Source organism: Leopardus geoffroyi, chromosome C1 (assembly GCF_018350155.1).
Source record: "Leopardus geoffroyi isolate Oge1 chromosome C1, O.geoffroyi_Oge1_pat1.0, whole genome shotgun sequence".
NCBI lineage: Eukaryota > Metazoa > Chordata > Mammalia > Carnivora > Felidae > Leopardus > Leopardus geoffroyi.
Window position 1 is genome coordinate 195,905,141 of NC_059328.1, and position 17,166 is coordinate 195,922,306.

The 17,166-nt window shown below is 35.5% G+C and overlaps 1 protein-coding gene across 1 annotated transcript in view; it reads left to right on the forward strand.

The window, feature by feature from the left end:
- Nucleotides 1-17,166, forward strand: part of CPS1 (carbamoyl-phosphate synthase 1) — a 128,614-nt gene that overhangs the window by 44,266 nt on the left and 67,182 nt on the right. Inside the window, exons 13-20 of the mRNA XM_045481104.1 lie at nucleotides 395-490; nucleotides 3,690-3,879; nucleotides 4,892-5,049; nucleotides 6,566-6,694; nucleotides 9,030-9,174; nucleotides 10,301-10,511; nucleotides 12,155-12,353; nucleotides 16,627-16,803. Coding sequence (XP_045337060.1) covers nucleotides 395-490; nucleotides 3,690-3,879; nucleotides 4,892-5,049; nucleotides 6,566-6,694; nucleotides 9,030-9,174; nucleotides 10,301-10,511; nucleotides 12,155-12,353; nucleotides 16,627-16,803 — 1,305 coding nt within the window. The remainder of the gene's footprint in view (nucleotides 1-394; nucleotides 491-3,689; nucleotides 3,880-4,891; nucleotides 5,050-6,565; nucleotides 6,695-9,029; nucleotides 9,175-10,300; nucleotides 10,512-12,154; nucleotides 12,354-16,626; nucleotides 16,804-17,166) is intronic.

Genomic DNA, 17,166 nt, shown 5'->3' on the forward strand with positions numbered 1-17,166 from the left:
TTAAATTTTAGGGAGATTCTTATCATATATATGTGTGTGTGTGTGTGTGTGTGTTTGTGTGTGTGTGTGTGTGTGTTTAAATATATACATATATATTTAAATATATATTTATGTAATTATTTTTAGGTACTTATATATCTTTGAATAAAATGTAGACCTCTTCTCACAATTTTTCACTTAAATGAAAAAAGCTTCATGAACTTTGGAAATTGCTTTGAAATTAGAAATGTTTAAATTTTTAGTCTTTTTCCTCACATATTACATATTTTTCAAAATATTGTACTTTAAATCACCATGTAAACTTAGACAATATAGTTTGAGTTCTCCACTCTTGAAAATGCCTGTTTCCCCCATCTTCCTAATCAAAGCAATGTCATTTTCTTACTGCTTACAGGTCTCCAAAGTCCTCATCCTAGGATCAGGAGGTCTATCCATTGGTCAGGCAGGTGAATTTGACTACTCAGGATCACAAGCCGTAAAAGCCATGAAGGTGAGAGATCTTTGTAAGAATTAATATACTCCTTTAATGGGTCCAATTAGTATTTTATAATTTAGATTTATGACACTACCTCCTTTCAAAGTCACTATAATTGATATCCTTAACTATTCCTTACACATCGTACATTAAAGAAACTTTGATCACAGGCAAAAATTTTAACTTTCTTAAACTTTTTCACGCCTGCAAATCAAGAACTTTGGCATGATCTCCAAAATTCTCTGTTACCACCTATTTATACTGAAAACATAAAAAGCCACATTTACGGATGTTGCTCATTGTTTTTGAGGCAGTGAGCTTTTAAAATATACTTGTGTTTTGTGTGAAAGAGAGAATTTGGGCTCTAAGATATTTTGAATGCTCTACAGGATGCTTCAGGCATCTATGGTTGAAATGGCAAGATCCAGTTGAGAGAGCAAAGGCATCAGTGCCTTTTGTCCAAGCTATAGATGTCGCTAGGGGACCCAATTATCTGTCGCTAGGGGACCCAGTTTCCCCATCTGTGACTTGGGCTGGATGACCGACCAGAATGATTTGGCAGATGTTTACATGAAAAAGAGGATTTGATGCTCACGTTGGGAAGAACACCCTTCCTGTTTCTTCAAAGTCTTTCAAGATCTCCCCAACTCTTTGTCATAGCAAAACAAACCTTTAGAAAAAAATTCACTGTACTTGTATTTCTATTAAGGAGCTAATCTGGTATCTCTTTGGTGTCCTCATTTCCTTGGATATCCCTATTTTGGTGCTAATCAGCCATCCAGTGGCCATGTGAGCTCTTCTGTGACTTTGCCTCTGGCTTTGCAGTATAAATCCGTTCACCAGAGACCTGGCTAGGAGAAAGCAACGCATTGAAGGTGGCGGGAAACTAGGGCAACAAACACAGAAAAATAATTGGCCAGAATTTTTCTTTTTGTTTTATTCAATATTCTGTAGATGAAGATTTTCACCTGACAGATGTCTGTTGAAAAAAACAATGCAGTCCCCCATTACCTTACTCTTCTTCCCATTTGTTTTTATTTTTTAATATTCTTCTCCATACATGCATAGGTGTATACACTCACATGCACATGTGTGTTTTGTGCACATTTTCAAGGACTACTTTACTTTATTGTAGTACGATTCAATTTCTCTTCGTATAATTAGAGGATGTCCAATGGTTTAGATTGGTTAGAAAACAATGTAAGTACATTCAGGGCTTGTAAATACATTTAATTAGCATACTTTTAAATCCTATTTGGTAGTTTTATAAAGGACTAGTATTTTCATAGCTTGTATTTTTTTACGTGCTTTACATCCATTAGGTGAAGTTATACATTTTAACTGAAGAATAGGCATTATTAGATAAAGTGTTGTGATTCAGAAGTTAGTAGAAATGAATTCATGAACTAAATATTTTAAAATAATCAGATGGTGCATATATTATAACCAGAACTATATTAGAAAAAACTTAGAAAATTTATTAAAATAGTTTGAAATTATGTCTAAGTTTTAAAATGTATAAACACTCATCACAGTCATTTATGGAACTTTACCTATGTAATTTGATTTACAAAAGTAGCTATATTCCTTGTATAGGAAAATAGCTATATTCCTTGTACAGGAAAATACTTAAGTCTGTCGGTGCTTTTCTTCAGTAGTTAGACCTTCTGTAAGTTCTATTGATGACATGTTCTCAGTTTAGACTTAATTATTTAAGTTCCAACCCATATTTTAAATTTTTTTTTTCAACGTTTATTCATTTTTGGGACAGAGAGAGACAGAGCATGAACGGGGGAGGGGCAGAGAGAGAGGGAGACACAGAATCGGAAACAGGCTCCAGGCTCTGAGCCATCAGCCCAGAGCCTGACGCGGGGCTCGAACTCACGGACCGCGAGATCATGACCTGGCTGAAGCCGGACGCTTAACCGACTGCGCCACCCAGGCGCCCCATCCAACCCATATTTTAAATGCATTTGCTTATTTGTGTGTATTTGTTCAAAAAAATTAATCATACTTTTTAAAAATCACTCTCTTAAATTCTTGAGAGATGACTCATATTGAGGAAAGGGCATAGAACTTGAATCATAAGACTTGGATTAGAGCCCTAATTTTGCCATTTATCAGGTCTTTAGCAAGTCATTTAACCTTATTGAATGTCAATTTTTTCATCTGTGAGGTAGACATTTCTCTTGTAGTCTGGGTATAAAAATCAAATAAATTAATAAAAAAGTAGATTATAAGTTTTAAGGCATCATTTGAATTTAAAGTAATATGAAATAGATTTAATATTTTATTCAGATTCTCCCCCAAGGACATGTAGGGCTTTCAAGGATGATTTTTATACTTTAATCTGAATATTTTGTTGATGTTTTAGGAGTGTTCAAAATTGACATGGTAATAGGTAAAATAATAAGAGCCATATGGCCATATTTTATAATAATTATTTTGTTAGTGTCACACTCATCCTGGTTTATAAAGCTATTATCCTTCATAGCTTACATGAAGAATTATTTCTGAGGTATCTGCAGATGTGAGGCGTAAGATAGGGCTATGAATACCTTTACACACACACACACACAGAAATTTTTATTTTATTTTATTTTTTGCCATTTGGTCATTTTCTATTAATATAACATGCATACACAGTGTATAATGCTTTTTGTTGAAGCACTAAGGCAGGCATTAAAATATAAAAAGATGGAATTCAGCAGAAGGCTCCTGATGCTTCCAGCAAGGGAGCACATCATCCTGCATTTTAAAAGTACATTCTGTGTTGGTCTCTGACAAACATTGCAAAGGGAGGCTTCTTTGATGTTGCCTATGGTTCTATTTTATAGTTTACTAATTTCAAAGTTTTTAAGATATTTTCTTTAGTCTTTTAAGGTCAATTGAGCTATAAAGTTCAGCAGTATTTGTAGACCTCTAGTTAAATTCTATAGACGTTATCTTAAGTTTTGCCTGATGCCTCTAGTGGCAAGGAATTCAGGGTGAACCACATAGGGCAGCCAGTTCTTTTTGGATAGTTTTGTTTTCAAGCAATTTTTTCCTTCCTTTCACCAAACGTTAGTCTTTCTTTTTCTTCCTAGTCCTATTACTGATCTCTGCAGCCCACAGAATGACCTATAAGTTTTGTCTCCCAATACAAACTGTTTGAGTATGGTCGTTCTCTTCTTTAGACTATATGTTCAGATTCTGTGTCCTTTTGTTTTTTCAGGAAGAAAATGTCAAAACTGTCTTGATGAACCCAAACATTGCATCGGTGCAGACCAACGAGGTGGGCTTAAAGCAAGCAGATACTGTCTACTTTCTCCCCATCACCCCTCAGTTTGTCACAGAGGTCATCAAGGCGGAGCGGCCAGATGGGTTAATTCTAGGCATGGGTGGCCAGACAGCTCTGAACTGTGGTGAGTTCTTTTTGGCTTAACTGCAGAGTTTCAGCTCAGGTACTTCTGTGTAATATTTTTTGTTTGAATCCATCTAACAATTATGCTCTGTGTGTTCATAAAAGCCTTTCTTTCTTTAATGTGTGAGGAAGCCATTAGCAAACAGCCACCTGAAAATGTCATGTGATAATATTACTGGTTTATTTCACAGAACAGCTAAGGTACAAAAAGAAACCTTTTACTTGAATGCTCTGGGGTGGCGAAGTGAGGTCTCCCTCCTCCATTTCAGGAATTTGCTTTTCTGTGTTACCAGCGAAACACTGAGAACTACCATGAATAAAAAATGAGAATTAACATTGATTAAATGCTTTGTGCTCTTATGTGTTGGCCCTGTAGCATTTGGCTTTCACATATATTTTCATGATAACACAGTTTAGTCTCTCTGCAATCCCTTCATGCATCTGGTGAGTCCAATACTCTGTCCTTTTTACAGTGCTTCAAATCTTTGGAACTAGATAATGAATGAGAATCTCATTAGCTAGTTGGGGTAAGCAGTTAATGATGTAATTTATAAGTCAAATATAAAAATCTTAGCTTAAGTTAAATGGCATGCAAATGGAAACACTATTTTGATTATTTTTAACCCATATAGAGATCCACATCACTGGGATTATTTAAATAAGAGAATCTCAATATAGGAATGGATCATAGAAAGAATGGAAATATACTAAAATCTAGAAGTTCACTGTATCCTATGATTTTGATTAATAAGAATAATAGAAATCATGTGGAGAAGGTGGTAATATAAGTAATAATACCACCAGCAAAATATTTTGCTAGAATGTCTTCAGAATTTCTTTCTTTTTTTTTTTTTTTTTTTTTTTTTTTTTACCTTAAGTACAATTTTATTGTAGACTGTGGTGGCTTTGGAGTTCATTTTAAGGTTAAAAAAAAAACTTGTATTCAGGTATCTGTTAAGAAAGACATAAGAGTTTGAGATTCTAAAAATTGATTATATTTGGTTCTTCCATAGGAGTGGAACTATTCAAGAGAGGTGTACTCAAGGAGTATGGCGTGAAAGTCCTGGGGACCTCGGTTGAATCCATTATGGCCACAGAAGACAGGCAGCTGTTCTCGGACAAACTAAATGAAATTAATGAAAAGATTGCTCCAAGCTTTGCAGTGGAATCGGTAAGGAATCTTTGTTCTGGAGAAACAAGGCCATTATTTGTCTTACATTTATAGGGAGAGTTATTTGTCATGCCTGAAAATAATAGCTAAATTATTATATATGCATATAATTTCTTCCAGAAATGTGTTAGTATCTCAGAGACTTTTTGTATTAATTACAGCCTTCCATGCTACAGTATTTGGGAGAGGTATTCATATTTTATGAAAAGGGAAGCAAAAGCCCAGAGATAAGTGGTTTATCAGTGGTTGAAGTGCCACTGAATATCAGATCTCCTGAATTAAATAAAACAAAGAACCATGTAAACTTACAATGCCAAAGTGATTTTTACTTTCTTTCTGGGACCAGTCACACATCTTGTAGATGGGAATGATCTGCAAATGGGAAATGATTGGATTGAAATTTTCTTGTTAGAATGGAATAAACATTTAAAAATGAAATTATCTAGAAAAAAGCCATTGGATCTAATAAGATTCATGACTGAAAAACTTGTAGATTAGGTGTTTGGAGAGGATAGATTGTTTTGTGTTTTTGTTAATCACTTTCTATCATAGCCTGTGCCTATTGATAGGCTATTATGAGGCACCAACATAAATTTGGCTTGATATATATATCTGTTTTTTGTCCCTGACTTTATTCCTGATTTCAGGCATATATATTCAATAAAGTGGGGGTTCTGGAGGCAGTTTTTGATGCAACTTCCCTATTGCAAAAATAGGCAAATCTTGAGGGAAAAGGGCAACTATTGCCGGGACGAGGGAAAATGGGCTGTGTGGTTTTAAGAAAAGAATGCTCACAAGTACATACAATGTTTCAGAGCTGTCAGTCAGGAATAGTCCCGGGATAACTCTGCTGAACATTTGGAAAGCTCCTGCCATACATTTATTCTTTCATTGCCAGATTTAATTATGTCCTTGCTTCCTCAGGATGCGAAACAGGCATATGGGAAAGGTGTAATTACACTCCCATTGGTAGTGTAATAATATTCCATGACAGAAAAATATAGCCACCATATGTTGTATTCTGTAAGTTAAAAAAAAAAAAATCTACGCTTCTGGGACTATTCTCTGACTGAACTTGAAAAATGAAAACTCTTTCTATATAGTATTCCTAATGGCCTATTGCAAGAATACCAAGTTAGTTTCAGCAGTAGAAATCCTTGTATCATGAAGAGATGAAGGCTTTTAAACTGAATTTAAAGATTCAATATGGCTCCCATTCTCAAATTAACGATGATTTCAGCTTCAGCCATTGTTTTATTTTTTATATGGCAAAATAAAATTTACAACAGAAAGATGAAAGAAAAACTTTCAGTGAGTATGAAAAAAAACCCTAGAATTTTACTTAAAATTTGTAAAACAACACTTGTTCTTCAGAATGAAATGAAGCAATAATACAACATTTCTATAATGATTCTTCCCAAATAAACTGATTTATCTCAAATGCTAGACTCTGTTAGTGTGGTCTTTTCTGCTAGTGTGGTCAGCTTTTCAAACTTTGAGTTTTCCTCATTGACAGATTGAGGATGCCCTGAAAGCAGCAGACACCATCGGCTATCCAGTGATGATCCGTTCTGCCTATGCTCTGGGTGGGTTAGGCTCAGGCATCTGTCCTAATAAGGAGACATTACTGGACCTCAGCACAAAGGTATGTGTTTTCACAGACCAAATTCTTATCAATCGAGAAAACTGATTTGATAAACCCTTTCAGTTAGAGAAAGTTGTGTAGATGAGAAATGACCTTTTCTCTATTAAAACCACTGTCATGTTTTCTGTAAGTGTTATCCAACAGACCGTACCTTTGTAAGGGAAATGCAGTGCAGTTATTGACATTGGAGCACAGCATTAGCCAAATTTCTTGGTGAGCTCTCGACGTTCTTGCTAGAACTGTTTTCTTTCCTGCTTATGTATGCTTCTTTTTATTAGATAAGGAGTTTTTTGTTGGTTGTGTGTACTCTCTTCTCACTGAATAGAACGATGCCTGGTGATATGGGGTCTCGATAATTTCTTGCTGAATGAATGAGTGCGTGTGCAGTCAAGAGACCCATGTAACTTACATGATGGTCATGGAAGTGAATCTGACAGAATTATAAGAGCTATTTTGGGGAATGCTGATTAAATACCAAGCACAGCTTGTATCTATCATTACTTACTTTTTAGAGAGAAACAAAATGAGGCCCTTGAGTTGTTGACATAGGATTTTGAGAACAGATAAATAAAATTAAATATATTTAGATAACTATAATGACAAACTTACATGTCAACAAGTTGGATTTAGTGTTTCTAAAGTTGCCAAAAGAAATAAAAAAAAGGACAATATATCAACATCAGTATTTCTTGTTTCTATTCTAGACTTATGAATCATATATTTAAAGAAAAGACAGGTTTATAGAAGTATTTTTTTCTAGAATATTAGATGTTTCCAATATTTTTAGTATTAGTAATCTCATTATTACTCCCAGTAGTGACAATGTGTACTTATTCTTTATTAAGAATATATATTTTACAGTATAAAAAAATTCTGAACACTGAATTGTTTAAAAACATTTACAATGAAAGCAATTTGGGGATGGGATAAATTTTAATGATTTACAATTCCTCTAAAATAATCAGTAGGGCATTGAGTGTTTTTCTTTTGTTGAAAACCTAGCTTTTCCCTTGAAAATAGTTACTTTGTATCATTATTTCCTAAGCTACCCCTTATTCTCTTGATATTCTGTTTACTACCTTCAGAAGCTGCAGTAACTCATCTAGGTCTTAGTCTTTTGCATAAAATCTGAGGCTGGAAAGAAAGAAGTTGAGGCAACTTCTCATTTGATCTCAGTTGTCCTTGTGTCCAAACATCCAGCCTAGTCTATTAGAATGCAAAAAGCTTTCCGAAATTCATACCCTTTGTTTCACAGATTTCCTCTTTTAGCATGCAATCCTAATGACAAATTAATCATTATTAAATTGTTAATGCTGGTTACAGAGTTTCCTAACCACTTTGAAAACCTCATCATAGGCAGCTGTGGGGACAAATGTGTTACATTTTCCATTGCACATGGTGAATCCTATAGTGTTGACTGAAGTTAAACAAATAGTGTTGAGACACATTAAAGAAAAACTAACATTGAGTTATTATTTCATTATACTGCCTGCTAGTAATTTGAAAAAATTCACAGTACTTTCTCTGGTTACTTTCTCTTCCTTTCTCACTGCTATTACAAATCAAAAACATTATGAGACAAAGGGACATTTCTGTCTTGGATTTTCAGCCACCAAATATCCTAAGGTCAAAGACTTCCTCTTTCATATTTTGGGTTCAGTATTCTACCCACCAGTGCATACTCAGTAAATATGAAATGATAATTATACTAATTCATATCTGTTTAATCAGGCATACATGATATATGACTCAGGGTATTTAAGCATTTAGGCGGTGATTAACCATAATAATAGTTGCATATGATTCTTCTAATTCCCAAGTTTCGTATGCCATCTTGGCTAACTGTTTACAACCATCATTATCTCCTTTCTTCTCCTCATCAATGTCAACTGACTTTTATTGTGTATGTCACTGTACAAAGCACTCTCAGCTATTTTAGAGAAAACCAGTCTTTAGACTTATTTTTCCATATTTATTCGCACTTATCACATTTTCTGGTTTCACAGAAGCCTTGCTGCTGAAATAATTCCATTTCCCTCTGCCTGATTGCTCAATTATTTTCTCTTTTTCCTAAATTAGTTTGATTTAATGTCATATCAGCACTTTGAATGGCAAGCCTCAATAATGTAAATCAAGCATATTCACTGCAGGATGCTATTCCTAGTACCTCACTGATTTTCTGACACATTGTGCCTTCTGGAGCACTGAGGAGGATGGAGACTAGGCTTCAGACCATGATGCTGACCGGGATTCAGGCCAGGGCACTGTGCCAAATATCCATGTTTAAACTAGAACCTTTCCTTACTCTTTGATACCTTGTGTCACCAACTTCCAGGCCTTTGCTATGACCAACCAGATTCTGGTGGAGAGGTCAGTGACAGGTTGGAAAGAAATAGAATATGAAGTGGTCCGAGACGCCGATGACAATTGTGTCACTGTCTGTAACATGGAAAATGTTGATGCCATGGGTGTTCATACAGGTAGGCAAAGAATCTTCAAGAATAATAGTAATGCCTGCGTTCATGCTTCTGATGACCCTAGCCACCTTTATTGAGTTCTTTTCGTTAAACTACTATTCTTAGCTGACTGACTAGTGATAATATTTTACACAAAATAGTGTTTCACAATATTGAAAATAATCTCACGTTGATCTCATGTTTGATCTTCACAAAAACACTGCGAAATAAGTCAGGTATTATCCTGATTTCATTTGAGGAAGAAGTCAAATATAAACAATGTAGTGATGGTAAAATATGTAAGACTTGGTGTTGAGAAGTAAAAAATGAGGTTAAGACAGCTTAAATCACATGAGTGTATTAGTTACCAAGTGAATGAGAAAATAGCCACAAGTAATAGAAAAAGGTGAAATAGTTTTTTTTTTTTTTTTTTAGGAAGAGAAACTAGTTAGACAAGAGGACAAAAATTATGACTTAGGGTTCAGAAATGTTAGCTATGAGGCATGGGTGGAATTCTCAAGAAGAGGGTTGATAATGTGGAGCTGGAATTCAAGAAAGCGGAATAGAAATAAAAAAGCTGATACAAAATCATTGTCAGGCATTGGTGTGAAGGAAATAATTGAAGCTGGAAGTGTAGACTAAGTATTCAAGGACATAGGCATAGAAAGAAAGACAATAGGTTCAAGGACTGAACCAGTAGAAGCCTGAGAATGTTTGTGGGCAGAAGGATTGGAGACTAAAGATTAAGAGATCGAAGATGCAAGGGCTATGACTAGAGAGGAGTAAGACAATGGGAAGGGATGAGATATGGAAAACAGATGAATGAGTCAGTCTGGGTGAAGAGGAGATGATGTTTGTAGAAGGGAGAACTTGAGAGAGAGAGAGAGATTTTGAGATGAAGAGAAGAAATTGAAGAAGTTAATGTGAATCTGGTAAGTAGATGACTGAAGCCTTGATAGCTAGATAAACTTGGGAAAGGTTAGAGGGGTTTCTGTAAATAATGTGTTGGAGCAATGCACTGCCTTGAGACAATTATTTTCCCCACAAACCCTTAGACTAAACTGTGTCTTGTATTACACAAATAGATTAAGTCACTAAAGTTAGTTATTTAGATAAGCTACCAAATAACACATGTTGCTTGGATGTACAGGTGATTCGGTTGTCGTAGCCCCTGCCCAGACCCTCTCCAATGCAGAGTTTCAGATGTTGAGACACTCTTCAATCAATGTTGTTCGCCACCTGGGCATTGTGGGTGAATGCAACATTCAATTTGCCCTTCATCCTACCTCAATGGAATACTGCATCATTGAAGTGAATGCCAGACTGTCTCGAAGCTCTGCCCTGGCCTCAAAGGCCACTGGGTAAGATCAGAATGATTGACCATGTGTTTGCAGATCCTTCACAGATAGTTTTGGAAAACTGACAGCTAGTGGAAGACTGTGCTACGTTTATAAGCTATAGTCCCCATTTCTGTATGCTGGCTGCAAATCATTTAGGACCCTAAGGACATGGTTATTAATGAGCTTGCTGCCAGATTGAAGCAAATGATATTGCTTGCTGGCTTTGTTTGCTGGCTAATCATAAACTAATCAAAATCTGGGTGGTCAAAGCAGGCTGCGAAAAATCTGCTTCCTAATTGCACTTAGCAGATATTGTTAAAAAGTGAAAATTAATTCTTAAATTTAGTCCTCAACTGGTTTCCTTCAGGTGTATAGTAAATGTCAGGTACATAGTATAGTTTGCTTGATTCAAATATTCAAGAAATTATTTTATTTTAACAAAATCCACAGGATCAAACATTGCAAGGTTTTTCTATAGATAAAGGTTGCAATGAAATAAATGAATTTGCTACCCATTTAAAAACCTCTGGCAAGCATAACTGGAGGGAACATTAACTAATACCTTTTGTTCCTATTAATATATTTAGCACATGGCATTAAATTACATGGCATTTAAGAGAACAAAATAATTACGTGTAAAGATTTTTTTTTTTTAATATGGCTACACACTGCTGCATGGAGTAGTGGTAAACTACTACCCTAAGCAAGAGTCAGCAGACCTGAGTTCTCCTCCCAATTCTTCTACTGACTATGTGACTTTGGACATGTCATTTATTGTCTCTAATCAGTTTCCTCATCTGTCAGATGGGGGAGATGTATTACAAGACTCATATGTAATTCTATAGTTCTGTGAATTATTTTCTTAATTATAATCACCAAACAATCCAGTGAAGTCCCTAGAGTATTAGTTTTTTTCCTTTGTTTTCTTTCTTTGTTTCCTTTATTTCTTCCTTTCTTTCTTCTTTCTTTTCTTTCGAGAGGGAGAGAGAGAGAGGACATGTGAGTGGCAGAGGCACAGAGAGAGAGGGAGAGGGAGAATCCCAAGCAGGCTCCATGCTATCAGTGTGGAGCCCCACGTGGGGCTCAATCCCATGAACCCTGAGATCATGACCTGAGCCGAAGTCAAGAGTGGGTCACTTAACCAACTGAGCCACCCAAGTGCCCCTCTAGAGTGTCAGTTTTGTAAGGAAACCCAAGTTCAAAAATAATTTGGAAACTGATCAAGGACCCACACTTTCAATTACTACATTTTCTGGCCATTGCATACCCCATAGTACCAGCTAACTCAGCTGTCTTCCTAGGTGCAGACATGTGTATATCTTTTCAAGAGTATTTTTCAGATTCTTATCTTAGTGGAGCCTATACACAAGTGAGCACTTTATCAAGGAAGCCATTGATTTTGGATTAAAGAGGCGAAGGTTGGCAGTTGTAGCCCTGAATGTCAGGCATAGAGAGTGAATTCTTTTGTGATCTGTGCCTCTCTGCTTTATCATGGCTCACATTATTTTATAAGTGGCTATTAAATCTTCATACAGAACAGAGAACCATATGTGTTTTATACCCTGATGTGGAGTAATATCAGAATTTCTAAGAAAGAACAATTTATGTTTTGGGTTGTTTTTAACACTTACTGCTGAAAGAAAAAAATATCTCCTTCTTTATAGCTACCCGTTGGCATTCATTGCTGCAAAGATTGCCCTAGGAATCCCACTTCCAGAAATCAAGAATGTTGTATCGGGGAAGACATCAGCCTGCTTTGAACCTAGCTTGGATTACATGGTTACCAAGATTCCTCGCTGGGATCTTGATCGTTTTCATGGAACATCTAGCCGAATTGGTAGCTCTATGAAAAGTGTAGGAGAGGTGAGTCCTTGGTTTATTCTTCTATTTTATTCTTGTCCTCAGTTATTTTGTCAAATCCTTAACATTTTGAAAGTCTTAAGGTTGCCTAGATACTGGGTTCTTGACTGGAGGATAAAAAAGAATTTCATTTCTTCCCTAGTGTTTCAACATCTCTCTGACTGGTAACAGAAGGCATTTGTTACGTGGCCATTTAATAGATCTTAAATGCTTTTGTTTAAAAGGAGAGGCCATATAGGTGGATGTATAATGTATTTGAGTATATGAAAAAACATATTCATATATACACACAAACACACATATATAAAACTGAGTTATAATGTATTTATAAACAAATCTAGAAAATAACATGGTATAAAATGGTGCACCAAAAAGATCACTGAACTGAGGTTAAGAATTAAATTTTAATCTATTCACATAAATTGTGGCTTTATCCTCCTTGGACTTCACTTTCTATATGTCTAAAAGAAAGGGCCTGGACTAGACAGTCTGTCATGTCCCATCGAGCTCTAAAATTCAAAATCGAGAAGCGCTTCTTTCATTATATTGAAATGGTCTAAGTGTTTAGGACCTCTAGATTTTTCATAATGTCCTTTTATACTATTTGATATTAAAATTAGCTTTTGATTATCTCATCTTCAAAGATGCAGTGCTCCTCTGTGCAGGAGGAAATAAAAAAATTCAGATCCCTGCCTCTGACAGTCACTCCTTTCCTTCCCCACCAAGGGGTTTATTTCTTCTTAGATCCAGTTGGCTTGGCATAAGTGGAGATAGCATGAGCCAAACTAAATGGGCTTCTGTTTTATTTTGGTGTTGCCACTTACTAGCTCGAGACATTCATACAAGACCCTGGTCTTGGGGCGCCTGGGTGGCGCAGTCGGTTAAGCGTCCGACTTCAGCCAGGTCACGATCTCGCGGTCTGTGAGTTCGAGCCCCGCGTCGGGCTCTGGGCTGATGGCTCAGAGCCTGGAGCCTGTTTCCGATTCTGTGTCTCCCTCTCTCTCTGCCCCTCCCCCGTTCATGCTCTGTCTCTCTCTGTCCCCAAAATAAATAAACATTGAAAAAAAAAATTTTTTTTTTAAAAAAAAGACCCTGGTCTTTAGGTTTTCCATCAGAAAATTGGAGATGATAATACCTACCTTGTGGGGTTCTTATAAGCTTTATGATTAATAGAGGTAAATATTTAGTAATATCTTTTAAGGTAGATACATAGTGCATCCCCAATAAATGTATTCTTTTTTAAACATTTTATTATTTTATTATATTTTAAATTTTATTTAAATCCAAGTTATTAACATCTAGTGTAATAATGGTTTCAAGAGTAGAACTTAGTGATTCATAAATTACATATAACACCTAGTGCTCATCTCATCAAGTGCCTTCCTTAATGCCCATTGCCCATTTAGCCCATCCCCCCACCCCACACCCCTCCAGCAACCCTCAGTTTGTTCTCTTATTTAAGAGTCTTTTATGGTTTGCTTCCCTCTCTGTTTTTGTCTTATTTTTCCTTCCCTTCCCCTATGTTCATCTGTTCTGTTTCTTCAATTCCTCATATGAGTGAAATCATATGATGTTTATCTTTGACTGACTTATTTTGCATAGCATGATTCACTCTAGTTCCATCCACATTGTTAAAAAAGGCAAGATTTCATTCTTTTTGATTGCTGAGTAATATTACATTGTATATATATACCACACCTTCTTTGTCCACTTTTGTCAGTCAATGGACATTTGGGCTCTTTCCACAATTTGGCTATTGTTGATAGCACTGCTAGAAACATTGGGGTGCATATGCCACCCCAATAAATGTATTCCATCAGTATTATTGTCACTATTTATGGGTAGAATGTTTGATTATAAGCAGTATGCATGAATCTCAATCTCTATCGATCGACTGGTCCATCCTCTATTTTATTTTATCTTGTCTGTGTCTCTATATGGCCTAGATATGTAAGCTGGTTAGATTACAGAGCAAAGAACTATTTACGACATGTTGTTCTATATTGGCCTTCATTTGTCCTACATTACAGATTATAGCTTATCCTCAGACTAGCCATTGCAGAAATAATGGCCACTAATCACAGGAAGTGCAGCTTAACTCCATCAGTAATGCAGGAGAAAAGAAAAAAAAAAAAAAGACATTTTACTGATCAATCATAGTCGTTCATGAAAGGCAGAATTATTACTATTTTGGTTTCCTTAGTTTCCAAGATGTTAATGTAAGATTTCAAAGTAATGACAGGTAAGGAAAACTTGACCTTTTTAATTAAAATGTCCTTCTAGTAGTTGTAAAAAACCAGGTAGTCCTTGATAGCTGTTTTAAATATTATTTTTTCTATTATGTTTCAAGGTGCACAAGAGAATTAGAACTCAAATGCCGTGTAAAGTTTTGTTGGTAGTGTTTCTGCCCAAATAAACAACTGCTGTTTAGCTTATTCCATGGAAAGTGCCCCTTTTCACATTGCTCACAATACAATTTATAGGCCAAAGAATATGAAATAATTTTTTGTAATGTGTTCATTTAGGGATTATTATCTAAAGGATTTTTGTTGTCAGTGAATTTTTTACATCATTTAGTTAGTTCACCTCAAGTTAGGAAATGTTTCTTGAGTTCTTCCTACATGAAAGATGCTGGTAGAATAAAATAGTGAATAAGATGTAGATACTTTGTTACATATTATCTGCAGTTGGTAAGTTCAGAATACATAACTAGAACCAAATATAATATGAATTCAACTGTGGTAAAAGTTAAAATACAGTATTATTTTACAGAATGTAGAATTACAGAATTACAGAATTATTTACAGAATGTATTATAATACAGAATGTAGTAGAACAGGGTCAGGGAATTGGGTTAGGGCCAGGTCAGTTATTCCACGGAGAAATGGTGAAATTTTCACTTAATGAAGGGGAATTTTAAGAATACAAAGTATTAAAAAGCACAGATTTTGAGCAAACACAGTATGAACTCTTTTATTATTATATAAGTATGTTTGTTTTTCTTTTCTTGAACATATTCTCTACACCATTATGTACAGTGTACTTAAAATTAATAAAAATGTATGATGAATTTCTTATAGAACCAGTTACTTTATGGCCAACTGTTAAATATGTAATACCTAAAAACTGTATTAAATATTCCAGAAATGTTTTCCCTAATTTGATAGTACCATAAAATGTCTTATTTCTGGCAGTCCCTCTCATGCTTAGACTAGCAAGTCTATGAACATACTGTGTAACCCTTCAAATACCACGATGCCTCGCAAGTTGCGTATCTGAATTGGACTAGCATTTTATTTATCTCTGCTCTTGAGAATCTTCCAACTTCTAATTAAATTTGGGGCAGCGTGAAAGGTTATCTGTTTGGCTTTTGTGATCTTTGAATATGTATCTTGTCACACAATTGACATGAAGATTTACCAAACTGACATTAATGGGAATTCGGGTCTATTTGAGGAATCACGGAGGTACACTGAAGGCAGCATTATCACTGTTATTATTTTAAATTGGAGACCAAAAATGCATAGCAATCTATTATTCCATGGAAAGGCTCAAAGACAGTGTTTATCCACTGAAAATAACTGGGTGGACTTGACGGCAATTTAAGTTTAGCTCTGACTTGTAACGCGTCCAAACTGAATCACCACATGGTTTTCCTAATTGATTAGTGTACAATCAGTTGTAAAGATTGTGGAAAGACACACTGAATTTGTCATGGGGAATTTAGTCTCTGCCTATATTCAAAATCTGAATCTGTCAGTATTCATTATGATTCTGAAGGTTTTATTAATATTAATGCTTAGTTATAAAGAAGCCAACCTGTCTTGGATAGTGACTGATAACCCATTTAGAAAGAGTTCTGTTTTTGTGTCAATATATGTCTGGTTTCTCTTCATTTAGTTTTCTATTCTAAAGAACATCTTGAATAAAAGCAAGGTTTTATTAAGGAAGGATCTATATGCTCTGGCCATGTATTCTTTATTTTAATATTATAGTTCAGGACAGGTGCAGGCAATTTCCTCATCAGTCTAAGCAAATAAAGCTAAATTTCCTATGTGGTAAAAGACTGACCTAATATTGTTAAAGAATCATTACATCAAAACCATGGAGAAAAGGAGAGTGGAAGAAAAATAACACCTAATTTTGAGTACTGTTCTTCCGTACGTGTTTTGTTCCTAAGTCTTTCCTGAAAAAATATTCCATTTCTGGGTTCTGTTTCAAATTCAAAATATGGAAGGAAGCTTTTTAAATCCAAGTGCGTAAATGTGCATTACAGGTCATGGCTATTGGTCGCACCTTTGAGGAGAGTTTCCAGAAGGCTTTACGAATGTGCCACCCGTCAATAGATGGGTTCACCTCCCGTCTCCCAATGAACAAAGAATGGCCTTCCAACATAGATCTCAGAAGAGAGCTGGCTGACCCATCCAGCACCCGCATCTATGCCATTGCCAAGGTAATATGTGCTAAGGGGTCCAGAGCTACTGTTTTCTTCAGAATAGAGTCAGCCTGTACTTTAAAGTAAAACTGAATCACAGACTGGTTGTGAATTCAGGGATTTGGGGGCAAAACTTTAATTCTTTTCAGTAATATTATACTGGAGACTTCTGTGGCTTTCTTCTGGTTATTCTATAATTAATCAAATATTACCACCTTTTTAGAATTTGATTTATGCCTGGACTTAAGGACATCTATTACAGCTTTAAAGGATGATCACAGACATAAAATGTTCCTCCTTTTTGGTATATGTCTTATCAATACTCGCAAGTAGGTTTGATCATTTTGAGTTACTGTTTCCTACCACTCTCATTACTTGTTC